This window comes from Trachypithecus francoisi, unplaced genomic scaffold, assembly GCF_009764315.1.
Source record: "Trachypithecus francoisi isolate TF-2019V2 unplaced genomic scaffold, Tfra_2.0 Lachesis_group2, whole genome shotgun sequence".
Taxonomy (NCBI): domain Eukaryota; kingdom Metazoa; phylum Chordata; class Mammalia; order Primates; family Cercopithecidae; genus Trachypithecus; species Trachypithecus francoisi.
Genome location: NW_022681465.1, coordinates 113,668,625 through 113,696,290, shown reverse-complemented (window position 1 = coordinate 113,696,290; position 27,666 = coordinate 113,668,625). Strand labels below are relative to the sequence as shown.

Below are 27,666 nucleotides of genomic sequence, written 5' to 3'. Positions count from 1 at the left end.
TACAAAACAGCCTAAAAGTTAAAAAGTTTTTAAAATAAAGTTACAGTAAACTAAGGTTAATCTATTACTGAACAAAGAAAAATTTTTAAATAAACTTAGGGTAGCCTAAGTGTACAATATTTGTAAAGTCTACAGTTGTGTATAGTAATGTTCTAGGCCTTCATATTCACTCATTACTCTCTCATTGACTCACCCAGCAACTTCTACTTCTGTAAGCCCCACTCATGGTAAGGGTATACTGTTTTTTATCTTTTATACCGTGTTTTTAGTGTACTTTTCTATTTTTAGATATGTTTAGATACACACATACTTATTACAGTTGCCTACAGTATTCAGTAATAACATGCTGTGCAGATTTGCAACCTGTGCAGACATACCTTTGGGGTGTTGCAGGTTTGGTTCCAGGCCACCACAATAAAGTGAGTCACATGAATTTTTTGGTTTCCCAGTGTATACAGAAGTTATGTTTACATTATCATGTAGTCTTTTAAGTGTGCAATAGCATTATATCTAAAAAATGTACATGGCTTTGTTTAAAAATACTTTATTGCTACAAAATGCTAATGATCAGCTGAGCCTTCAGCATGAGTTGTGGAGAATCTTGCTTTGATATTGATGGCTCCTGACCAGGGTGGTGGTTGCTGAAGGATGGCGTGGCTGTGGCAATTTCTGAAAATAAGACAACAGTAAAGTTTGCCACATTGATTGACTCTTCTTCACAAAAGATTTCTCTATAGTGTATGATGATCTTTGCTAGCATTTTACGTACAGTAGAACGTCCTTTAAAATTGAAGTCAGTGCTCTCAAACCCTGCCACTACTTTACCAGCTAAGTTTATGTAATGTTCTAAATCCATTGTTTATACACTTACAAATATTATCCCTCTTTCACGAATGAAAAAACTAAGTCTTAGAAAAGTTACATGGTTGATCCAAGCAGTACTGGTATTTTGTTGTCATTTCAACAAGATTCACAGCATCTTCACCAGGAGTAGACTCTAACTCAAGAAACTGCTTTTCTTTGCTCATCCATAAGAAGCAGAACTTCATCTGTTAAAGTTTTATCGTGAAATTACAGCAGTTCAGTCATATCTTCAGGTTCCACTGCTAATTCTAATTCTCTTGCTGTTTTCACCACATCTGCAATTACTTCCTCCACTGAAGTCTTGAACCTCTCAAAGTCATCCAAAAGGATTGGCATTAACTTCTTTTAAACTTCTGTTAATGTTGACATTTTGACCTCCTGTGAATCACGACTGTTTTGAATAGTATCTAGAATGGTGACTTTTTTTCCAGAAGGGTTTCAATGTACTTTGTCCAGATCCATCAATGGAATCACTATCTGTGGTAGTTATAGCCTTGTGAAATGTATGTCTTACATAATAATACTTGAAAATGAAAATTACTCCATCATCCTTGGGCTGTAGAATGGATGTTGTGTTAGCAGGCATGAAAACATTAACCTCTTTGTACATCCCCATCAGAGCTCTTTGATGATTAGGTGCACTGTCAATGAGCAGTAGTAGTAGGTCTCAACAGTGGGCTTAAAATGTTCAGTGTACCATGTTGTAAAGAGATGTGTTGTCATCAAGGCTTTGTTGTTCCATTTATAGAGCACTGGCAGAGTAAATGTAGCATCATTCTTAAGGGCCCTGGGATTTTGGAATGGTATATAAGCATTGGCTTCAACTTAAAGTCACCAGCTGCATTAGCCCCTAACAAGAGTCAGCTTGTCCTTTGAAACCTTGAAGCCAGGCATTGATGTCTCCTCTGTAGCTGTGAAGGTTCTAGATAGCATCTTTGAATAGAAGGCTGCCATTTACACTGAAAAATCTGCTATTTAATGTAGCCGCATTCATCTGTTGTTCAGTGTAGCCATGTTAATTTAGCGAGATAACTTCTGGATAACTTGCTCTAGCTAAGCATTTGCTGTTTCACTTTGTAATTTTATGTTATGTAAATAGCATCTTTCCTTAAACCTCATAACCAGCCTCTGCTACCTTCCAACTTTTCTTCTGCAGCTTCCTCACCTCTCTCATCTTTCACAGAATTGAAGAGAGTTAGAGTCTTGCTCTGGTTAGGTTTTGGCTTAAAGAAATGTTTTGGTTGTTTGATCTATCCAGACCAATGAAACTTTCCATATCAGCAATAAGGCTGTTTTGCTTTTTTATCATTGATGCGTTCACTGGAGTAGTACTTCAAATTTCCTTCAAGAACTTTTCCTTTGCATTCACAGCGTGGCTGTCATTGGTGCAAGAGCCCTACCTTTTGGCTTGTATTGGCTTTCAACATGACTTCCTCATTAAGCTTAGTCATGTCTTTCCATTTAAAGTGAGAGATGTGTGACTTTTCCTTTCACTTGGATGGCCATTGTAGGGTTGTTATTTGGTCTAATTTCAGTATTGTTGTGTCTCGGAGAATAGGGAGGCCCAAGTAGGGGGAGAGGGACAGGGGAATTGCCTGCCAGTCAGTGGAGCAATCAGAATACACATAACATTTGTTGATTAAGTTTGCAGTCTTAGCGGATACCATTTGTGACACTCCAAAACAATTACAGTAGTAACATTAAATATTACTGATCACAGATCACCATAACATATAATAATAATGAAAAAGTTTGAAATACGAGAATTACCAGAGTGTAACACAGAGACCTGAAGTGAGTGCATGCTGCTGGAAAAATGGCTCTGCTGATAGACTTGCTAGCTGCAGTGTTGCCATAAACCTTCAATTTGTAAAAATTGCAGTATCTTCAAAGGACAGTAAAGCGAAGCGCAACAAAACGAGGTGTGCCTGTATATATACGGTTGACCCTCTATATGTGGGTTATGCGTCCATGGATTCAACAGTCCACACATCAGAAATATTCAGGAAAAATAAAAATACAACAATAAAAATAATACAAATGAAAAAACATAGTGTAACAACTATTTGTAGTTGTATTAGGTATTGTAAGTAATCTAGAGATGATTTAAAGTATATGAGAGGATGTACATAGGTTATATGCAAATACTTAACCATTTCATATAAGGGACTTGAGCATCCCCTGGAGCCCTGGAACCAGTTGCCTGGGAATACCGAGGGACAGTTGTATACACGTATGTATAATGACTTTTTTCTTTTTAAAAATTGACCTAATATGATGAAGGGATTGATGAATTACCTGAAACAGGCTATAAATGAATACCTTTGAAAAGATTTAGCCAGCCACGGTGGCTCACGCCTGTAATCCCAGCACTTTGGGAGGCTGAGGCGAGTGGATCACGAGGTCATGAGATCGAGACCATCCTGGCCAACATGGTCAAACCCTATCTCTACTAAAAATACAAATATTAGTCGGGTGTGGTGGCATGCCCCTGTAGTCCCAGCTACTCAAGAGGCTAAGGCAGAAGAATCGCTTGAACCCGGGAGGCAGAGACTGCAGTAAGCTGAGATCACGTCACTGCACTCCAGCCTGGGCGACAGAGCGAGACTCTGTCTCAAAAAAAAAAAAAAAAGATTAAAAAATTTTGGTGTAGATTTTTTTTTTTTTAATGGTTACAAAACATTGTTTTAAAGTTGGCACTACTTGAATTTTGAAAACATAGAAAAGTTAATTTGGAAATAATACGTGAAAAATTTCAGAAGGTAACCACACTGCATTGTATAAATTTGCAATAATAATGACATGTGGCATATACTAAACAGTTAATAAATCCTTACAACAACCATCTGAGTATTTTTCCTTTTCTTGTATTATAAATGACGAAGCTGAGGAAAGCTAGGTAACTTGTTTAAATGCTTGAAGCTAGTAGAAGGGTAATGCTTCATACTTCAGTCTGACTTCAAAGTTAATGCTTTTAATCTCTTCATTATAGTACCTCTACTTTATGTTACTTACATTGATATCACAACTTTTAAATCTGAAGTCAGATATAATTAAAGGAAATTTTATGATCAATCTTTAACATACATCACCAGATTAATGATGACTTACCTGCGTGCAATTCAGATAGCTTTGCAGAAACTTGAAGATATCACTTAGTTCTTCTTTTCAGGCAGAACTATTCCCTATCAGTTTTTCTTTTCCTTGTAACCTTCCTTAACATATATTTCTAGGGTCTCATAATTCATATTGTTAGGAAATTATGCTTAATCTCTTTTAATAACTTAAATTTCTATTTACCTGGAGATGGAAAGTGATCATCTTTGACTTAAGCCTTTCATCATTTAAAGAACAGTTTTCAGATAGAAGGTTAGCCAGTCTAACTTATTCTGGAAAGCACTTAATTGTCCAAATTTCAGACTTTGAAGGTAACATAAGACATCATGGGACAGTCTCAGAAAAAATGATGGAATCTGGCAAAAGGTATTTTTGCCATTGTTAAAGACAGTTTGATGAGCAGAAGCGGTGAGAGTTCTCAGATGTTTTTCAAGGGGTTTTCTATTTAATTTTTTTAACTTGAAGAGAAATGAAAGATTACGTGTCTTCTAAAGGATCAGCATTTAAAAATCATTTGTAAATGTTTTCAGGAGTTAATACGTTATACATTTGATTATCAGAAGCCCAGAATAACCTAAAAAATATAATAAATCTTCCCTCTATATAGGCACACAAGCAACAGTAAAAATTTGTAACCCAAAAATGTATTTATTAAAGAGATGGATGTTTATCAGTTTAATTGCTATTCTGTGGACTTACTTTGTAATTTTAAGGCTGCTTTCTTTCTCTTTGACTTTTTGGTTGCTCTTTATGTACTTTCTAAAATATTAAAGTTCTGAACCCCTTTGTCCTATCTGAAATAGCGTGTATTTTTCTTAATACTTAACTACAGTGGGGAAGCTCCCTTTTAAAGAATTTTTTTTTTTTTTTTTTTTTTGAGATGGAGTCTTGCTCTGTTACCCAGGCTGGGCTGGAGTACAGTGGCATGGATTTGGCTTACTGCAACCTCCACCTCCTGGGTTCAAGCGATTGTCTTGTCTCAGCCTCCTGAGTAGCTGGGATTACAGGCATCCACCACCATGTCCAGCTAGTTTTTGTATTTTTAGTAGAGACCGGGTTTCACCATGTCGGCCAGGCTGGTCTCCAACTCCTGACCTCAAGGGATCCACTCACCTCGGCCTCCCAAAGTGCTGGGATTACAGGCATGAGCCACTGCGTCCGGCCTTAAAAAAATTCTTTGTTGAAATTTTTTTTTTTTTTTTTTTGAGACGGAGTCTCGCTCTGCCGCCCAGGCTGGAGTGCAGTGGCCGGGTCTCAGCTCACTGCAAGCTCCGCCTCCTGGGTTTACGCCATTCTCCTGCCTCAGCCTCCCAAGCAGCTGGACTACAGGCGCCTGCCATGTCGCCCGGCTAGTTTTTGTATTTTTAGTAGAGACGGGGTTTCACCATGTTAGCCAGGATGGTCTCGATCTCCTGACCTCGTGATCCGCCCGTCTCGGCCTCCCAAAGTGCTGGGATTACAGGCTTGAGCCACCGCGCCCGGCCTCTTTGTTGAAATTTTAAAGCAAAGAATCTTTCTGTAATGTGAATGTTCACTAAAAACTGGGGTTTTCTTTTTCTTTTTCTTTTTTTGAGATAAGGTCTTGCCCAAGCTGGAGTGCAGTGGTGCAATGATGAGCCCTCTAGACTCAGTCGTTTCTCGTGCCTCAGCCTTCTGAGTACCTGGGACGACAGCAATGCATCACCATGCCCAGCTAATCTTTCTATTTTTTTTAGAGATGGGGTGTCAGTAAGTTGCCTAAGCTGGTCTCAAACTCCTGGACTCAAGGATTTCATAATTCATATTGCTGTGAAATTATACTTAATTTATTTTATTTGATAATCACCTAAATTTCTTTGTTTGCCTGGAGATGGAAAGTGATCATCTTTCACTTAAGATTTTAAAGAACAGTTTCCATATAGAAGATTAGCCAGTCTAACTTATTTCAGAAAGTGCTTAATTGTCCAAAGATTGATCCTTCTGCCTTAGCCTCCCAAAGTGCTGGGATTACAGGCTTGAGCCACCATGCCTGGCTTAGGGGATTTCTTAAGGATAGATAGAATTACTATTTACTGGTAGCTGCTTTTAGGTGTCCTTATCTGTTTTAGTTTTGGTTTGGATTTCTGCTTCAGTTCTCCCTCAATAAGCATGACCTGATTCTTTTTGTGTATGACCATGAAACAGTGGAGCTAAGAGAAGACTGGCCAAATTGTTGGTCTGAGGTCATTCAGCATTTTAATGGAGTGGAACTCATGACTCTTCATTTCTTAATGTCATAATTGCTGACCTTTTTCTTTAAATTATTGAACAAAATAAAAATTTTACAGGAGGTACAATCATTTTTTAAACTTCAGATAAGAAAGTGACTTCTGTTTTAGCATATTCAGTTCACAAATTGAATGCTAATTGTGTTTGGTGCTAGGAATCAAAATTAGTAAGAAGCTTTCAGAGCAGGAGCTATTAAACAGTGACGTACTTATTTGATCTACATTATACCTTTTGTTTGATTTGCCAGAAAATAACATTTAAATTTTATAATTTTAAATATTGTTGCCCTAAGTTCAATTTTATACCTAACAAGTAAGAGTTAAAGGGTAATAGAGGCACTGCATCTGTGCTTCCTTCTGCCTTTAGTCTTTACTAATTGAGGTTTCTTTCCTACACCCTCCTCTTTTTAAAATTTCTACTTGAATTTTAAAATGCAATTAATACTACAGCTGTTAGAATGTAAGGGGAAAGTCCCATGTTGAGGAGTATCAACTTTATGAATTTGGTTGGAATAGAATTTTTATTCCAAGAGAAAGGTAATCACTTCTTGGTAGTTAACAATTATTGATAGAATTATAGGTAATGGAACAAGGGAGGGAGGTATTTTTATTTTCCTGCTCCTTTGTTTTTATTCATATTTTGGGGGCACTAGCATTGAATGATGCACTGCTATTTCTCTACTACCATTGTTCAGAGATTCTCCTTTTTTTTTTTTTTTTTTTTTTGTCTCGCTGTCGCCCAGGCTGGGGTGCAGCGGCGCGATCTCAGCTCACTGCAAGCTCTGCCTCCCAGGTTCATGCCATTCTCCTGCCTCAGCCTCCCAAGTAGCTGGGACTATAGGCACCCGCCACCATGCCTGGCTGATTTTTTGTATTTTTAGTAGAGATGGGGTTTCACTGTGTTAGCCAGGATGGTCTCGATCTCCTGACCTCATGATCTGCCCACCTCGGTCTCCCACAGTCTGGGATTACAGGCGTGAGCCACTGCACCTGTCCGGAGATTCTCCATTTTTTAACTTGGCATTATCTAGATGTCTTTAATTACATTAGTATCTATAAGCCCAGGGTTAAATAGGTAGTTTGGAATCTTAACTGTAGTTGTCATTCTGCTGTCTTAACTAATTGCTTTTTTTTTTTTTTTTTTACCAAAAAAAAAAAATTCATTTCTGTTCTGACAGCAGTGGAGAAAGAAATACAGAAAACCATCCCTGATGGCACTGTGCAAATTATCTTGTATTATTTTCTAATTGATGTATATAAATGACTTGATAATTTATATAGTACATTTAGTATATTTGAGAGCCAGAACTTGATGTTAATAGAGGAAAGATGAATATGAAAATGAATGGCATAACATAGGAAAACAGGATAAGTACCCATTAGTATTCTTTCTAAAAGGTGTCTTTGTTCCTGGATTTCAGGCAAATGATATCCTCTTTTATAAATATTATGGTAAAAGCTTGCTGAATATTGCTTGTTGGTATGCTTCCTATCTTATTTTCCCTGCCTTCTTTGTCTTTTCAAGCTTAATTCAGGTTGAACCATCTCCTCTTCCATCTAAGATACAGAAACAAAGCAAAATTTATAAAATCTTAAAATTAGTATAAGTAGTATTTCTATATTAAGGGTACTCTTACGGCCTTTGAGAGAAGTTTGAAGTGACAGAAAAAACTCTTACTTTGTGCTTGATATAGACTTTATACATATACTGCTCCTTGTAGGAATTATTAAGAATGAGATAACCTTTATGAAGAAATCTATATGGTATTGGGTAGAATCTTGGTATGCACAGTAAGGCTTTATTTATGAGTTAGAAAATCTTTTGCTAAATAGCCATCTGTTCGGTTAACTGAGTGCTGTACTCAAGCCAAGGATTAGATTGTTAGTTTTTCAGGTACATTCTGGCCTACTGCAAATACTGGTGAAGTCTTTAGTGGAAGAAAAATTTCAGGTTTCCAAATTGCCAATGTAGAGAAAATTTCTTCTCTCTTTTTCAAAGAGGAGCCTAGTTCAGGATTTATAAAGTTTCTTAGTGTCTGTTTTAAATGGCTTTACATTTTTTCCCCTTCTTTTTGACAGGAATCTTTTAGTCCTGCTATACAGCTGCACCTTGTACATCAAGCTCCATGTAATGTTCCTCCTTACCTCTCAAAGAATGAATCAAACCTCGGGGACCTCTTACTGGGCTTTCTTAAATATTATGCTACAGAATTTGAGTAAGTAAAACTTGAAATTGTGTTTGTTCATTTACATATATGTGTGTGTATATATATATATGTGAATATGAATATATATAAGTGAATGCTACAGATTTGGTCAGAAGCTATATTTGTCACTTCTAGTGCTGTCAAGTTGTCCAGAAATGTATAGTTTATAAAATTTCTTCCATGACAGTGAATTATTAGAAGCTTAATAGATTTTATATTCTTAGCTAATAAATACATTTATAGTCCAGTAAGCCCAGTTTTAGTTGATTTCAATAGTGATAGGCCCTATGTGTTGGTCCTGTGCAGGTTCTGTGTAGTTTGGAACATCCATTTTCTGTAAACTTAAAATGTATAGTAAAAAACACTGCTAAGACAGACTAATAAAGATCTGTTTAATACTTGGCATCTTCATAAATAGTTGTGTTAGTATGATATAAAAATCAAGGAATGTGTCGTTTTGTTTTTTCTTTTTTGAAGATGATATGTAAACATGAAACAAAGAATATATAATCAGGCTGGACAGAACTAAAAGTTCTTATGTGAGTTCTAAGTTCAGATAGGGTGGAGTTAGGAGTTATTTGCAGCTCCTCTGATCAATCTGGAAAAGCTTGAGGGAGGAAGAGAGAAGATTTAGAAATTGTACAGTATTAGAGGCAGGTACAGTTACCACTGTAGACCACTTTGAAGAAGTTTGCATAGGGGAATAATAATAGTAATAATAATAAATTGCTATTACTAGGTGGGAAAATGGTTCTAAACATATTTATTATATTATTGTTTATATTTATCATTTCATTCCATTTACATAATTGTTATCTGTGTGATATATTATGCCCATTTTACCAGTGAAGCATAGAGAGCGGGGAAGTAACGTGCTCCAAGATCACATAGCTAATAAGAGTAGTATTTCAGGCTGGGTGCAGTGGCTCACGCCTGTATTCCCAGCACTTTGGGAGGCCAAGCTGGGTGGATTGCCTGAGGTTGGGAGTTCGAGACCAGCCTGACCAACATGGAGAAACCACGTCTCTACTAAAAAATACAAAATTAGCCAGGTATGGTGGCACATGCCTGTAATCCCAGCTACTCGGGAGGCTGAGGCAGGAGAATCACTTGAACCTGGGAGGTGGAGGTTGCACTGAGCCGAGATTGCGCCATTATGCTCCAGCCTGGGCAACAAGAGCGAAACTGTCTCAAAAAAAAAAAAAAGAAAAGTAGTATTTCAGATAGTTTTGACACAGAATTCACACTTAACTATGATACTTACAAGTATAAAAAGGTAAGAGCTTTTATTTATTTATTTATTTTTTGAGATGGAGTCTCACTCTGTTGTCCAGACTATAGTGCAGTGGTGCGATGTTGGCTCACTGCAACCTCCGTCTCCCGGGTTCAAGCGATTCTCCTGCCTCAGCCTCCCGAGTAGCTGGGACTACAGGCACCCGTCACCACACCTGGCTAATTTTTGTATTTTTGGTAGAGATGGAGTTTCACCATATAGGCCAGGCTGGTCTCGAACTCCTGACCTAGTGATCTGCCCGCCTCAGCCTCCCATAGTGCTGGGATTACAAGTGTGAGCCACCGTGCTCAGCCACGGAGCTTTCATTTATATAAAGATGAGGAAAGATTAAAGACTGGATGAGACGTAGTACATAAATGGACTGTAAAGGTTTAATGGTTATTCTAGAGTTCTCTTTAAGATATTGCAATAACAATAGCTAATGTTTAGTAAGAATTTATCTAGTGTGCTGTAGTAAGCTGAGTGATTCCCTTGATTTCAGTTAATCCTCACAATAACCTCTGTCAAGCTTAGGGAATTTGTGTACATGAAACTTGTCCATGGCAATCTACAGCTAGATTGTGGGTGAGTTGGGATTCACTTTCAAGCTGGACTCCAAAACTACATTCTTAATTGTTAGACTGTATTGACATTGTTTATTATGTTATATAAATTAGGGACTGGGGGATGTTTGTGGAGAGGGGAAAGGATTCACAGAAGAAAGATTTATTTCTCCTATGTATAGTGTAGGATTAGAGCATCTGTATACAAATACCTTGAATATCACCTGCTTTGTTGAACAGAAACAAGATAGTAGATGTGTAGGTTTATATGTTAATTTAATATTAAAGGAAACTAGTCTGCTGGGTCACATGATGCTGATGCTTGGAAAGAGGTTTCAGAACTTCACCATATAGTACAGTACATTTGTCATTTCATAGGAGATATTTTCAGAAATGTGACTGTGGGATCACAGCCAAGAATGTAGTCATGGTAATAAACTAGATGCTGTATAAAAGAATTATGGCAATTGTTAAAAATGGCAATAAGGATTTCTTCTGAACTTTGAGGTAATCATTTAAAAGGTCCTTTTTTTCTTTTCTTTCTTTCTTTTTTTTTTTTTGAGACAGAGTCTTGCTCTGTTGCCCAGGCTGGAGTGCAGGCAGTGGTGTGATCTCAGCTCACTGCAACCTCCGCCTCCTGGGTTCAAGGAGTTCTGCCTCAGCCTCCCGAGTAGCTGGGATTCCAGGCGCATGCCACCATGCCTGGCTAATTTTTTTTTTTTTTTTGTATTTTTAATAGAGATGGGGTTTCACCATATTGGCCAGGCTGGTCTTAAACTCCTGAGGTCAAGTTATCCACCCACCTCAGCCTCCAAAACTGCTAGGATTACAGGTGTGAGCCACTGCGCCTAGCCAAAAGTTCTTTTTTCTGAAAGACAAAACATTAAGTGACTGTTAAGGGATGCTTGAGTATATGGTATAAATGTTGCGGAAGTTTTATATGGTCATTTAAAAATTACTATTTTTTGGCTGGGTATGGTAGCTCATGTCTGTAATCCCAGCACTTGGAGAGGCCATGGAGGGGAGATCACTTGAGCCCAGAAGTTTGAGACCAGCCTGGGCAACATGACCATGGCAAAACCTCCTCTCTACTAAAAATACAAAAATCAGCCAGGCGTGGTGGCACATGCCTGTAATCCCAGCTACTTGGGAGGCTGAGGCACAGGAATCGCTTGAACCAGGGAGGCGGGGGTTACAGTGAGCTCAGATTGCTCCAGTGCACTCCAGCCTGGACAATAGAGCGAGACCCTGTCTCAAAAAAAAAAAAAAATTACTATTTTTCTTACCTACTTCACTTACACCTTGCTGCTGAAATACTTCCATTTTATTTTTTGCTTTTTGTGAGTACATAGTAGGTTTGTATATTTATAGGGTATGTGAGATATTTTGATATAGGCCTACAGTGCATAATAATCACATCAGGGTAAATTGGGTATCCATCACCTCAAGCATTTATCGTTTTCATTACAAACAATTCAGTTATCCTGTTTTAGTTATTTTTAAATGTACAATTAAATTATTATTGACTATAGTCACCCAGTTGTGTTATCAAATATGTATCTTATTCGTTCTATTTTCTTGTGGTCATTAACCATCCCCACTTCCCCTCTCCCTGCCACCGCTCTTCCCAGCCTCTGGTAACCATCATTCTAGTCTCATATCTCCATGAGTTCAGTTGTTTTAATTTTTAGATCCCGCAGATAACCGAGAACATGTGAAGTTTGTCTTTCTGTGTCTGGCTTGTTTCACTTCATGTCCTCCAATTCCATCCATGATGTTGCAGATGACAGGATCTCATTCTTTTGTATGGCTCAATAGTACTCTATTATGTATAAGTACCACATTTTATTTATCCATTCCTCTGTTGATGGACACTTAAGTTCCTTCTAAATTTTGGCTATTGGGAATAGTGTTACAAAAACATGGGAGTGCAGATACGTCTTCAGTATCCTGATTTTCTTTCATTTGGGTATACGCCTAGGAGTGAGATTGCTGGATCATATGGTAGTTCTACTTTTAGTTTTGGAGAAACCTCCAAACTGTTCTTCATAGTGATTGTACTAATTTACATTCCCATCAACAGGGTATGAGGGTTTCCTTGCCAGCATTCATTGTTGCCTGTCTTTTGGATAAAAGCCATTTTAAGTGGGCTGAGATGACACCTCATTGTACTTTTGATTTGCCTAAGTCTGATGATCAGTGATGTTGAGCACCTTTTCATATACCTGTTTGTTCTTTGTGTGCCTTCTTTTGAGAAATATCTGTTGAGATCTTCTGTCCGTGTTGTAATTGAATTATTAGATTTTTTCCTATAGAGTTGTTTAAGCTCCTTATATATTCTGGCTATTAATCCTTTGTGAGATGAATAGTTTGCAAATATTTTCTCTCATTCTGTGGGTTTGTCTCCTCACTTTGTTGATTGATTGCTGTGCAGAAGCTTTTTAAATTGATGTGATCCCATTTGTCCATTTGCTTTGGTTGCCTGTGCTTGTGGAGTATTACTTAAGAAACCTTTGCCCATACCAATGTCCTGGAGAGTTTCCCTAGTGTTTTCTTGTGATGGTTTCATAATTTGAGGTCTTAAATTGAAGTCTTCAATCCATTTTGGTTTGATTTTTGTATATGTCGAGAGAGAGGGTTCTAGTTTCATTCTTCTGCATATGGGTATCAAGTTTTCCCAGCACTATTTGTTGAAGAGACTTTGCTTTCCCTAGCGTATGTTCTTGGCACCTTTGTTGAAAATGAGTTCACTGTAGGTGTATGGATTTATTTTGGTGTTCTTTATTCTGTTACATTGGTCTGTGTGTCTGTTTTTATGCCAGTCCCATGCTGGTTTTGTTGCAGCTTTACTGAATTTGTTTATCATTTTAAGATTGAGATAACTTCAAGATATTCAAGTGGAGATATTGAGTAGACAGTTGGATATATAAGCCTAGAATCAGGAGACAGGCCACAGAGCTAAATATTTGGGAGTTGTCACCAGGTAGATGGTATTTAAAGCTATGAAACTCTTTGAAAAAAATCAAGGGAGTGAATATATAGATGGAAAAGAGAAAACAGCCAAGCATTGGGTACTCCAATGTTAAGAAGTTTACAGGAAATGCAGGGGATAAAGGAATATGTATTGTTAAATGACACAATAAACAGACAGACAAATACAGAATGTAGGCATTCTGGGAAATACCTGGCCTAATCTCCTCAAAAGTCAGTATCATTAAAAACAAACAGGCCGGGCGCGGTGGCTCAAGCCTGTAATCCCAGCACTTTGGGAGGCCGAGACGGGCGGATCACGAGGTCAGGAGATCGAGACCATCCTGGCTAATACGGTGAAACCCCGTCTCTACTAAAAAATACAAAAAACTAGCCGGGCGACGAGGCGGGCGCCTGTAGTCCCAGCTACTCGGGAGGCTGAGACAGGAGAATGGCGTGAACCCGGGAGGCGGAGCTTGCAGTGAGCTGAGAGCCGGCCACTGCACTCCAGCCTGGGCGGCAGAGCAAGACTCCGTCTCAAAAAAAAAAAAAAAAAAAACAAACAAAGGCTGGGTGTGGTGGCTCATGCCTGTCATACCAGCATTTTGGGAGATCGAGGTGGGCGGATCATGAGGTCAGGAGTTGGAGATCAGCCTGACCAACATGGTGAAACCCCATCTCGACTAAAATTTAAAAAATTAGCCAGGCATGGTGGCAGGTACCTGTAATCCCAATTATGCAGGAGGCTGAGGCAGGAGAATCACTTGAACTCAAGAGGCGGAGGTTGCAGTGAGCAGAGATAGCACCAAGAGGCGGAGGTTGCAGTGAGCCGAAATAGCACCATTGCACTCCAGCCTGGGCAACTGCACTCCAGCCTGGGGGACAGAGCGAGACTTCATCTCAAAAAAAATAAACAAGGAAAATGTGAGGGGATCTTTATTAGATTTAAAGAGATGGAACAGTCATATACAATGCATGAACCTTGATTATAATCCGATTGGGGTGGGGGAACTATAAAAGGTATTTGAGTCACTGTTAATTTTCTAATTGCTTTTGGTGTTGTAAAGGAGAATGGCTTTATTCTTAGGAGATACATGCTGAAGGATACAGAAATGAACTTTCATGAGGTGTACAGGTTACTGAGTGGTCCAGTTCAAACTACACACACACACACACACACCTGCAAATGTGGCAGAATGTTAACACTTGTTGAATTGTTTTTAAATTTTATACTTTTTTTTGTATTTGAAATTTTTCATAATACATAGATGATATAAAAATGAGATTGAGGATGAGAAGGAACTAATATATGAGTCTAGGAAGAAAGAATCATTGAGATAGGAGGAAATCCAATGGAATGTGGTATCTTGGAATCCAAAGGAGAAAAAAATGTTTTAAGGAGGAAGGAGTGATTATCTGTGTCATTATTTTTTGATAGATTGAGTAAGATGAGAACTAAATGTTGACCATTGTATTTAGCTATATGGAGTCCTCTGGACCCTTGACAGGAACAGTTTCTGTGGAATAATGGGGATAAAGAGCATAGCATTATTGGTGGACTCAAGAGAAGACAGAGGGAGAAGAATTCAGTATGGATAATGTAACTCATTCTCTACAGCAGAAAAAGTGTAGAAATTAGAGTGTTAAGTGGAGTCCAGTTTTTGTTTTTATTGTTAGAGAGGAGAAATAACCCATCTTGATGAAAAATTGATGATACCAGAGAAAGGCATAGTAAATTTTTGGAAATAAACTTGTTTGAGGTAAGAATGATTGGAATCTAGAGCACAAATAGAATAGGAGCACAGATAATTCATTAATAATGATCAAAAGTAGAATATATGGACACAGGTAAATGTAGCTGAATCAATGTGGTTGGAGCTAGTAGAAATTACCTTTGAATTGTTTTAAGTTTTTAGTGAAGTGAGTTATGGACATGCACTAGTAATGATTGTGAAGGTGGAAATTTGAGAAGATGAAAGTATGAATTGTCATATACTAGAGTAAAAGGGTGGATTAACTATGGAAAGACAGTATGGTTGGGGGAAGTAACATTAAGAGCCCTCTTTAGCTAAGTGATCATGAATTTGAAGTGTGATCAGTCTGTGTGATTGCATCTCTCCACCCATGTTCAGCTGTGTGGGAAAGAATTGGAGTAGATTTAATCAGGGTTGTGTTTCAGCCAACTAAGTTCAATGCAGCAAGAGTGGGTAAGAGTTGAGAGTATGTGAAAGGGAGTGATTTTCATAATTGACCATGCATGGGATGTATTACATTCAGTCTTGAAAATGTGGGCACAGAGATGCCTATAGGACATCCAGGTGACAGTTTCCAATAGCTGGTTGTAAATGTTAGCCTGGACCTTAATAGAAAGGTCAGAGCCGGAGAAAGGATTTGGGAAAGAAACATCAGATTATTGGAGCTTAAGATGTGTGCTCTACCATTAGAAGATTCAAAGAGGCTGAGCCCTGATGAATACTAACATTTAAAGGTTCAGGTAGAAGATGAGAAACCAGTCAAAACAGAACTCTAGGATTAGAGTAAAATATTTTCTCTACCTAAGACATTTGAAATTCCTAACAAAGTTTTCTTTCTATTTGCTTCCCAGCCCATAACAATAAAACAAAATTATATATATTTGTTCACTTAATGTTACTAGTCTCTCTATATATATATACACACACACACACACACACACACACACACAGCCATATGGTATCAGACTCATAATTTTGACTTTATTAGACTTGATTTTTTCTTTATGTCACTTAAGACAGCATTTCCAATTTAATCAGTTGCCTCAAAATACTTTCTGTGGTCACAAAAAGAATGGGGCTGGGTGCAGTGGCTCATGCCTAGTCTTAGCACCTCGGGAGGCTGAGGCGGGCAGATCGCTTGAGGTCAAACGTTTGAGACCAGCCTGGCCAACATAGTGAAACACCGTATCTACTGAAATAAAAAAATTAGCTAGGCGTGGTGATGGTTGCTTGTAGTCCCAGCTACTTGGGAGGCTGAGGCAGGAGAATTGCTTGAACCTGGGAGGCACGGAGGTTGCAGTGAGCTGGGATTGTGCCACTGAACTGCAGTCTGGGTGACAGAGCAAGACTCTGACTAATAAATGAATAAAAAGAATGGCTAAAGAGAGTTTATTGATGAATGCCAGTCTGTTAACATTATCGAAGAGAAGAAGCAAGGACCTAACTTGCTTCTGATATAATGAGTTGTCTCAGTTTTATATTTAAAAGATTATCATTTATTATCAGCATATTTTAGATTAAATTAAGCCCCGATTCTGTATCTTATTTTACACTTTAATTATTGAGTGACAATAACAGATTTTTACATGCCAAGCAAATTATGGTCAAGAATAGGTTAGTATGATAGAAAGCTTAGGTTATGGGCTGTGTTTTAAAGAATGAAATATTTAGGGAAGATATTTCTAAATTACCATTTAAATTCAACTCTTGGGAAGACCGTTTGAGTCCAGGAGATTGAGGTTGCAGTGAGCCATGATTGTGCCACTGTACCCCAGCCTGGGCTTGTCAACAAAGCCCTGTCTCAAAAAATATATAAATAAATAAATCCACCTTTAGAGTACAAAGAGTATAAAATTATGTCATGTTTTAATGATTTGAAATGTTTAACAATCTGGAAATATTTAAAAGTTCTTTGAAAGTGCAGTAGATTGAATCAGTCCAAATAGTAGTGATTCAAAATATTCTTTTTTCTTTTTGAAGCACTTCAAATGATACAATCATTTTAATAACTGCATTATTTGGGTTTATTGTACATTGAAACTTAATATCTGCTAAGGGATGATCAATAAAATGAATATATCTATTAATATATATCTTATACTGTTTCTGTGACCAGTTTAGAACCAAGTAGTGGCATGTAGTGTAAAATCAGGATTTGTCGACGGGCGCGGTGGCTCACGCCTGTAATCCCAGTCTTTGGGAGGCTGAGGCGGGTGGATCACGAGGTCAGGAGATTGAGACCACCCTGGCTAACATGGTGAAACCCTGCCTACTAAAAATACAAAAATTAGCAGGGCGTGGTGGCGGGCGCCTGTGGTCCCAGCTACTCAGGAGGCTGAAGCAGGAGAATGGCGTGAACCCGGGAGGCAGAGGTTGCAGTGAGCCGAGATAACGCCACTGCACTCCAGCCTGGGTGACAGAGTGAGACTCCGTCTCAAAAAAAAAAAAAAACAAAAAAAAAACAGGATTTGTTTTAATAGACATATAGTGATAAAGATAGAATTTTTGATTTAAGGAAACAAAAGTTGTAATTTAACAGCAGGCTATAGTATTTCAATATTCTAAAACTCTTCTGAAAGATAAAAATAAATCTATGCCTTGTAAAAATAATGTTTACAATTTTAATTCTGCAGATTTAATTGTCCTATAAGCTGTTATTAGAAAACAAATAGTCTCAAGGGAAAATTCATTTTATTAATAAATTTGACTTAACTAGTATAAAGTGAAGTGATGCAAACTGTAGTAGGTAACCTTGTTTGCTTCAGGTTTGTGGTTATATAACTCCCCTCTTTACATTGTTGTTGTAAAGAAACAATGTAAGAAAATTGTTGGAAACGTTTGTATGGATTTTTTTGTTTTCTGTTTTTTTAAGATGGGGTCTCACTTTGTCAGCCAGGCTGGAGTGCATTGGCATGATCACAACTTACTGCAGCCCCAACCTCCCATTGCTCTGGTGATCCTTCCACCTCAGCCTACTGAGTAGCTGGGACTATAGGCGCTTGCCACCACACCTGCTAATTTTTGGATTTTTAGTAAAGACATTTGAAACAATAGAGCAGAGTAGTCTTTCTGTTTGGAGTCTGTACTAATGGAACTGCAATACATGAGGGATCTAAAACATTTTCCTGTAACCAATACTAAGTATTTCCATTTGATAACCCACTTAATTTTTAAAAAGCACAAATCCTGATATATATATTTTAAAAGAACTTAAAGCTTTCTTTATAAAATATTTATAAACTACTCTTGATCAGAACAAAAATAAATTTATACTTTCAGTGTGCTTTACAAGGATCAAAATTCACAAGATGCAAGATTTTTCATGCTTATTTAATATAGAAATTAGTCAAATTTCTATAAACAAATGCCATACAGGATCCATGATTATATTCCTACAAATTCTCTTTCTGATAAATAGAGGAGAAGTGTAGGGTGTTGGAAGGTCCCAAGCGATAGTCTTAAATGGTAGAGAAAGATAAATACTGCTTAAAAAATGGTGTTAGCTGTTCCTCAAATTTATTTTTCTCTCATATACAAGTTGGGTAGTCATATACTTTAAAATGTTCCTTGAAAAAAAGAAAATACTTGTAATTGCTGTTAGAAAAACCTTTTTTAAAAAATGTAAAGTGAGTATATACTAAAGACTGGACAGTTTACCTTCAGGCCCGCTGATGAAATTAGTTTACTTGAATAAAATTTTACTCTTAACAACTGCATCTGATATACAGCAATAAAGTATATTTTCATAGAGTATTAATTTTGCTTTCCTAAAACAGCATCTACTTCTATTGGAAAATTTCAAAATTTTCTCCCAAATCATACACATAAAGATGTACCTGAACAAAAATTATTTAACAGTACCAGAAGATAACACTAGAGGATTACTTCCCTCTTAACAAATAACAGATTGTTACTGCGTTGTTAACTATGACCATAGTTGTTATTTTTTGTTTGCTTGTACTTTCTTTTCTTTTTTTCTTCTTCTTCTTTTTTTTTTTTGAGATGGAGTCTCACCCTCTCTCCAGACTGGAGTGCAGTGGCATGATCTCAGCTCACTGCAACATTCGTCTCCCGGGTTCAAGCGATTACCCTGCCTCAGCCTCCCGAGTAGCTGGGACTACAGGTGCACACTACCATGCCCAGCTAATTTTTGTATTTTCAGTAGAGATGGAGTTTCACCATCTTGGCCAGGCTGGTCTTGAACTCCTGACTTCGTGATCCACCCACCTTAGCCTTCCAAAGTGGTGAGATTACAGGTGTGAGCCACCGCACCCAGCCTGTACTTTCTTATTTTTTCCAGTTACTTCATTTTTTCATATGTGTTGAAATATGTGTTGAAAACCTGGTGTGTACTGTTCTCCTAAGTGAAGAGTGAAAAAAATAGATAAATATCCAGTATCTTGGAGCTTTCCTCCTACTTGAGGGAGACACAATGAAGAATAACGTAATAAATAGTAAATGTAAGAAACAAATTATTAGAAGATGATAAGTGTTGTGGAAAATAAAATAGACGTGGGAAATAAGGCTTGTGGTGCTGAGGGTTGGGGCACAGGTTTCAGTGTTCCACAGGAAAATTGGGGTAGGCCTTACTATTGATACAATAAAAATAATATGAGAAATTATGAAAATAGTTAACATGTTTACTGTTTTTCTTCTTATAGCTGGAATAGTCAAATGATTTCAGTTCGTGAAGCCAAAGCCATTCCGAGGCCTGATGGTATTGAATGGAGAAATAAATACATCTGTGTAGAAGGTAGTTTTCTGTTTACCATCCACGTATCATCATGGTACTAACAGAATTACTTGAGTAATTTCAGCTGTGTTTCAGTTAAAAGTAATACATTTATGTCTGAAGTGATTTGTAAGTCTTTTAGTTTAAAATTTTTAATTTAAAAAAAATCATTTAAAATTTTGTAGGTGTGAGAAATAATAAACATAAACTTTAGGCATTCACCCTTTCTAGTTGGTAAAATTTAAGCTGTCTTTATCCCTCTTGTGGTTGATGGACAATTTCATGACTTACAGATGGAAGAAAATAGAATCTTTATATATGATTCTTATATTGACATACAATCAGTTATTTTATATTCTTTTGCACTTAAAATATTAGTACAAGTTGGACTTTTATAAATAGAAATTGATTTTGCTTTAAAAATTAAATGATCTGAAGAAATTTTCTTCTCTAAAATTAATTTACATGTAGTTGAATATATCCTTGAGACATTTTGAGTGAGTAGAAAACTGACTTCAGGGGACAAAATTATTCTCATAGATGCTAAATTGAAGACCTTTGTAAATCTGGAGGTTAAAAAGTATAAGTAGTTGAGAATCAGCATTTGTAGAAAACATCAGATTTTGGATATTTTAATCTTGAATTATATGCAGTATTTTAAGAGTTTGTGAATATGAAATTAAATCTCCTGCTTTGGTGTGCTAATAAATTGCACTGGGTGGACATTATTTTAGTTACTTGTGTTCAGTTGAATACTAAACACTGTTCTAAAGTGCTGTGATGATGCAATCCAGTACAATTTGGCTTATGACCTTATTCTGTTAAGGAAAAGAACCCCACAATACTGTGATAGTAGACTCCTTTTTTAACATAGCCTTTCTAAGCAATAAAAAATAAGCAAAAAGAGTACTTAAAATTATGGACCTGTGTAGATTATATGATAAATCTAACGTTTTGACCTTTCCATCAGATTCCCTATTCTTCCATACTTTTTCTAGGTCTTTGCCCTCAGTTACCTTTCCTCTTACCAACAACTTCATTCTTTCTCTCTCCAGTCCTTCCCTTTCAGCTTTAATACATACATAGGTCTTCTCATTCTTGAAAAATACTCTTTATTTGGTCCTACTGGTTCTTCTAGGCATTTTTCTCCTTTTTCAGTGCTAAAATTCTTAATTGCTAGTAATTTTACCTACTGCTGGCATTATTTTAGACATTTCATCTCATTCCTGATGCCTTTAGTTATCCTTGTCTTCTCATTATGATCTTCAGTTTCCTTGTACTCTTCTGGTTTCTTCCTATCTCTCTATATGTATTCTTCTCTCTTGTGGGTGAAGGGTGAGTGGGATGGTGGTGTGAACATGGAAGGTATATATATTGGAGACACACATACATAAAAACTGTTCCTTTGCTTTTTTCCTGTCTTCTGTTTGCTTTTCTCTTTTTCTCTTTTCTTTTTCTGCCAAATTTCTCATGCAAGTTACTTCACTGTATCTTTTTTCTTTCTTTCTTTTTTTTTTTGGAGATGGAGTCTCTCTCTTTTGCCAGGCTGGAGTGCAGTGGTGCAACCTCGGCTCACTGCAACCTCCACCTCCCGGGTTCAAATGATTCCCCTGTCGCAGCCTCCCGAGTAGCTGGAACTACAGGCGTGCGCCACCATGCCCAGCTAATTTTTGTATTTTTAGTAGAGATGGGCTTTCACCATGTCGGCCAGGATGATGTCGATCTCTTGACCTTGTGATCCACTCGCTTTGGCCTCCCAAAGTGCTGGGATTACAGGCGTGAGCCACCATGTCTGGCCAGACTTCACTGTATCTTTTTCTTTTTTTTTTTTCTTTTTTTGTATTTTTTAGTAGAGACAGGGTTTCACCATGTTAGCCAGGATAGTCTCGATCTCCTGACCTCGTGATCCGCCCGTCTCGGCCTCCCAAAGTGCTGGAATTACAGGCTTGAGCCACCGCGCCCGGCCCACTGTATCTTTTTCTAAACCGTCCACTTGGGCCATAACTCCCTGCATTGTCTTCCATTTTCTCCAGTATTGAACCTCTACCTTCAAAGAACAAATCGGCTTTTAAGTTAAAATTAAATTTAAAGTTACCTTTCTGTGATATTTAACATTAACTGCCTCTCTTAGATATAATGCTTTCTTCTTTTTGATGACTTTTATTATTTTCCTAAGGGTAGGTCTTTGACACTAATTTTTCAGAAACCTTACACACATTTATGATTTAGACTTAACACACCTATGCTGATGACTTTCATTTTTAATCACCTTCTCCCTTGAATTTTATCTAACTTATTAGGCAATTCATAGTATATTAAGCTTTTCTGTATACATAAATCTAATAAAGATATTAGGCTGACCCATCTGAAATTGCAATTTTTGTAGGTCAAAAACTGTCACATATTGACAACGTCAAACCTAAAAAAGAAACCGTAGCTCTCATTTTAATAATGTTTTCTGTACATGTGCATTTAACATTGCAGAACCTTTTGATGGAACAAATACAGCCAGAGCAGTGCATGAAAAGCAGAAATTTGACATGATCAAGGATCAATTTTTAAAGGTAAACAATGCATTAGATCAACCCTAGAAGCATTAGTAGACCAGTATGCTTTAAACAGGAGAAAATATATATGTAATAGGACAGAATGGTTTCTCTTTTGTGAATCCATTAATATAGCATGATAGGGAACTTATTATTTGAATTTAGTTAAACTTTTCCTTCAAAGAGATCTGGCTCTGTGAATTTTATTCACATTGCTTTCACTTTCATAGAAATAAGCATTTTCTCTTTTCTTTTTGAGACGGAGTTTCACTGTTGCCCAGGCTGGAGTGCAGTGGCACAATATCAGTTCACTGCATCCTGCACCTCCCAGGTTCAAGGTATTCTCCTGCTCAGCCTCCCAAGTAGCTCAGATTACAGGCGTGTGCCACCACACCTGGCTTATTTTTTTTTTATTTTTATTTTTTGTAGAGACAGGGTTTCACCATGTTAGTCAGACTGGTCTCAAACTCCTGACCTCAGGTGATTCACCTGCCTCTTCCTCCCAAAGTGCTGGTATTACAGGCATGAGCCACTGTGCATGCCCTGCCGAAGTAAGCATTTTCATAGTGAGCTTATTAAATTTCCAAAATGAGTAAAACCTAATGGACTCTTTTCCTTCCTTAGTATATTGGGGAATTTATTGTGGCCTTAGAAGGAAACTGATGTCTGATCCATGGTTTTTTTAATGTATACCCCACTGTCACAGGAATTAGAGTGCCGTTTTTTTTTGTTTATATTTTGGAAAGTTAAAATTTATGTATGTGTCTGTGTCTATAGTATGAATTTATTCATCAGTGATGTTGTTAGATGTGGTCTTAATCTTCAAGGACTTCCACAACACATTGTAGAAATGCATTGATTGATATATGTATTGAGACATGGAGGGGAGGGAAAGCTTCGTAGAAGAAAAAGATGAGAAAACTGCAGAGATCATTTTAGAGGCATACTTTTTCATTATCTAGACGTACAAGTGGATTTTATTTTAATGATAATTTAAAATACAAGTATTGAGGCATGAATATCACTGGAGCCTAGGAGTTTGAGGCTGCAGTGGGCTATTATCAAGTTGCTGCACTTCAAGCCTAGACAACAGAGTGAGAGACTCCACCTCTTAAAAAAAATAATAAAAATAAAAATAATGGCCAGGTGCAGTGGTTCACACCTGTAATCCAAACACTTTGTGAGGCCAAGGCAGGAGGATTGCTTGAGGCCAGGAGTTTAAGACCAGCCTGGGCAATGCATAGCAAGACATAGTTCACACACACGACATAGTTAACACACACACACACACACCCACCCACCCCACTCCACCCCACCCCTGGGTGTACTGTTATGCACCTGTGTCTTAGCTAGTGGGGATGCTGAGTAGGGAGAAAGGCCTTCAGCCCAGGAGGTTGAGGGTGCAGTGAGCTGTGAGTGTGCCACTGTACTCCAGCCTGAGCATGAATAATAGAGTGAGACCCTGTTTCAAATAAATAAATAGATAAAATATAAGTATTCTATTACTTATATTTTGTTGGATATATCCAACAAAAGGATATATCATTGAAGCTATCCTTCAAATGAGACTTTCTTAATTTGGCAACCAGAATAGAAAATTTGTCCTATAGAAATTCTTTAATTTTAAAACAAATATTCAAGAGAGAATATTTTCGTCCGTCAGATTAAATTGAGAACTCAAAAATAGCAATGCTACATTGGTGTTCTTATTGATGAGTGAGCTTTCATTTAGGATTGTTTAGTTGTAAAACCAGTACTTTTAGACAATTGAATAATTGACATGAGACTAGAATACAAAGATCTGCAGTCACCAAGTAGTGAGACAGATTTTTAGCTTGTGAACAAGTTTCTTTTCTTCTCCTTATCCATTCAAATCACTATTATTTTCCAGAGGCATACATAAAGTACCTTATTGTAAATTTACATTCTCCTTCGTAAATATTATATATATATTTTTGAGACAGGGTCTTGCTCTGTTACCCAGACTCATGCAGCCTCAATCTCCTGGGCTCAATGATCCTCCCACCTCAGCCTCGTGAGTGCTGGGACTATAGGCATGTGCCACCATACCCAGCCAATTTTTATATTGTTTGTATAGACAGGGTTTCACCATGTTGCCCAGGCTGGCCTTGAGCTCCTGGGCTCAACTGATCTGCCCACCTCAGCCTCCCAGAATTCTGGAATTATAGGCATGAGACACTGTACCCAGTCCCATAAATACTATTTTTAATGGAAAAAGCTAGTAAAGATGTAAGACAGTCAATCAAATAATTGAAATAATACTCTCTTCTCAAATCCAAAGTTTTTGTTTGCTATTTTTAGATCGAATTAATCTGTGAATAAATATTGTCAGTTGTATCTTTCAGTACCACCTTTGTGCCCATTTCTTTATTAATGAATTGGAACCATAAAAATACAGAGTTTTTAAATAACATTTTATTTTCTGATGACAGAAACAATAGCAATACAATGAGACCTCTCGTCTCTACAAAAAAATTTAAAAATTAGCTGAGCGTGGTGGCACACGCCTGTAATCCCAGCTACTCAGGAGGCTGAGGTGGGGGAATCTCTTGAGCCTGGAAGATGGAAGTTGTAGTGAGCTGAGACTGCACCACTGCACTCCAGCTTGGGTGGCAGAGCGAGACCTTATCTCAAAAAAAGAAAAAACTCAAGGAAAAAACTATTCAAAATTTTACCACCTAGAGAGAACCAACTGTTAACATTATTTTAAACTCTCAGTCTTTTGTTCTGTATAAATTTCAGGTTTTAAGAATGATTTTTCTTTCTCTCCCAGTCATGGCACAGATTGAAAAACAAGAGAGATTTGAACAGTATACTACCTGTAAGAGCTGCTGTCCTGAAAAGATAACTGGCCTCTATTTCTTAATAAATTCTTCCAAGAAATAAAGAACAATAGTTTCATCGTAATACATTATGTTTACCTCCATCATAATTGCTTTTTTCATAGTTCTTGTTTTCATTTTTTATTTTTAAAAAGACATATAAAGATTGCATATTTTATTATGACATTTCCTAATAAAACCCTTTGATTTAAAAATAAAAATGTATTTTTGAAAATGTTTACATTGATGATTAGTAATATTATGGCATGCGTTTTCAGGTGATCAGATAAAATATATTTTGCGAAATTACCTGAACAAATAAAAAGTTTTTGATACAACTTCAATTAATTGTAACACATGCTAATCCTGAAGAGATGTGTGGAATTTTGGAAGGGGTCTAATTCATACATGCTTAAAGTCTAACCTACATTAGATAGTTTGTTGTCAAAGTCTGTTCTAGTAAAGTGAAGATTCAAGTCAGTTGTTCAGTTACTTGAAGCAAAACGAAATCATTTCAGTCAAATCACTGCAGAGTCATGAAATACTGAACAATTGCCTTAAGTCTTTGCTTGACTCACTGGGATAGACTGAGGCTTCGGGTGTGTCTGTATTAGCATTTCATTAGTACTTCACATGCTTTTGATGTACTCTTGAGATTGCTTTAAATTTTGTATTGAAACAACAATACATTTTGCACTGTAGTAATAGGAGCATTAACTCTTACAACAGTTAGTGAATTGTTTTAAAGAATCAGTTTAGTGTAGACATTTTGAAAAGATTGTTTCCTGTGCTTTATGATAGCTTAGTACAATGTGCACTTCTGCTTTACTTGCCGTTTTCCTGCTCTATTTTCTCTGTGACATGAAGCAACAGAAACTGAGAGATCAAAGTTAAGATTATATCCTGTTTGTAGTATCAGATATTTTTCTGTGTACAATTATAGGATTGTAATCTAAACTGGAATTTTTAGACAGTAAGCCACTACAAAATGTTTTAGATAAGACACAATAAAATTATTATAAATAAAAGCTTAATATTTGTAAAAAATCTCTTTTTTAGTATTTCTTTTTTCACATGAAAGAAGTAGTGGTGGCTGCTAAACAAAAAAAGCTACAGTGTTTGTTAAGGTTGTTTTTGATTTATGTAAATATTTATAAATTGGTCAGTGCCTGTAAATTTAAATATAATAAGTCATCTTGAAAAGTTTCAACTTTTTCAAAAGGACTATGTCCAACATTTTTTAGACCTGCTGTAGTAAACTTTGTACCTCTAACGTATTTTTTTTTTTTTTTTTGCAGACCAAATGCTAAAACTTTTGCTTTTCTTTGACTTGTAAAAGGTGCACATTTTCATTTTCTTCTTTAAGTTCAAATTTTTGTATGTCAAATGCAATAAAATTTATATATGGACATTGTTGAGGTGTTTTTTTTTTTTTTTTTCTGTGAAAGTCTTTGCTTTTGAGATGAGACCGAGGCTGTAGTTATCATCTAAAACTGAACTAAATCTACTTATTAGCCAGCTAACCACATCAATATCTTATGTCTCTGGCACTATGAGGAATGAAAGTTTACACATAGTAAGTGTTTTAGATTCCTGATGTGTAACACTTTTTATGCATTTGAGCTTTTCATATTGGGGGGGGAATTTTTCCTAAAATTTACATTGTGCATCTCTTAATGAGAATGTACTGAGTAGAGTTAATGTTCTAGTGATGACTGTGTAATCATTATAAGCATTAGTCTTAGTACTATTCAGTAATAATTGTGCAACTTTCAGGGATGGGTAAGTATGTACCCTTTGCCTCTACAGTATTATGACATTTCCTAATAAAACCCCAGAATTTACTATGGTGTGGACTCCTTCACTGTCAAGTGTTCTCTCAGTTTTCAATGGCCCCATCCTTACTGCTGCTTCTTTTCACTTGTTTTACTATGAAAAACAGATCAAGAAGTCACTAAACCTAGATTCAATTCTAAATCAGTAGACTGAGGCCTAAAATTATGCACATGTGACTGGCCAAATATGTCAGATAAGTGAACTGTTAATATATGAGATAATTTTCTAGACTTTTATTAATCTCAATTATTCATTTGGTGAGTACTAAATTATTTTCTGTTTGTGTTGATCTGTCCATTCCTGTATGTAGTTGTCCCTCAGTATATTGAGGGATTGGTTCCAGGCCACTCCCATCCTCTTCAGATACCAAAATCCGCAGATGCTCAAGTCCCTTATAAAAAATGACATAGTATTTGCATATATCCTATACACATTCTCCTGTATACTTTAAATCATCTCTAAATTACCTGATACCTAATACAATGTAAATGCTATGTAAATAGTTGTTATACTGTATTGTTTAGGGAATAATAATGACAAGAAAAAAAAGTCTATACCTGTTTAGTACAGATGCAACCATTCTTCCTCCCTCTCCCTACCCCCCCCCAAATATTTTTCTTTTTTTTTTTTTTTTTTTTTTTTTTTTGAGACGGAGTCTTGCTCTGTCGCCCGAGCTGGAGTGCAGTGGCCAGATCTCAGCTCACTGCAAGCTCCG

General features: G+C 36.9%; 1 protein-coding gene across 5 annotated transcripts in view; it reads left to right on the top strand.

Annotated features, from left to right (window-relative positions):
- Positions 1 to 26,524, top strand: part of TENT2 (terminal nucleotidyltransferase 2) — a 75,053-nt gene extending 48,529 nt beyond the window's left edge. For all 5 annotated transcript variants that reach the window (XM_033180174.1, XM_033180172.1, XM_033180170.1 and 2 more), the window contains 4 exons: positions 8,307 to 8,443; positions 19,656 to 19,747; positions 22,211 to 22,290; positions 25,067 to 26,524. In XM_033180174.1, coding sequence (XP_033036065.1) covers positions 8,307 to 8,443; positions 19,656 to 19,747; positions 22,211 to 22,290; positions 25,067 to 25,141 — 384 coding nt within the window. In that variant the 3' untranslated portion in view covers positions 25,142 to 26,524. The remainder of the gene's footprint in view (positions 1 to 8,306; positions 8,444 to 19,655; positions 19,748 to 22,210; positions 22,291 to 25,066) is intronic.
- Positions 26,525 to 27,666: the final 1,142 nt, after the last annotated feature.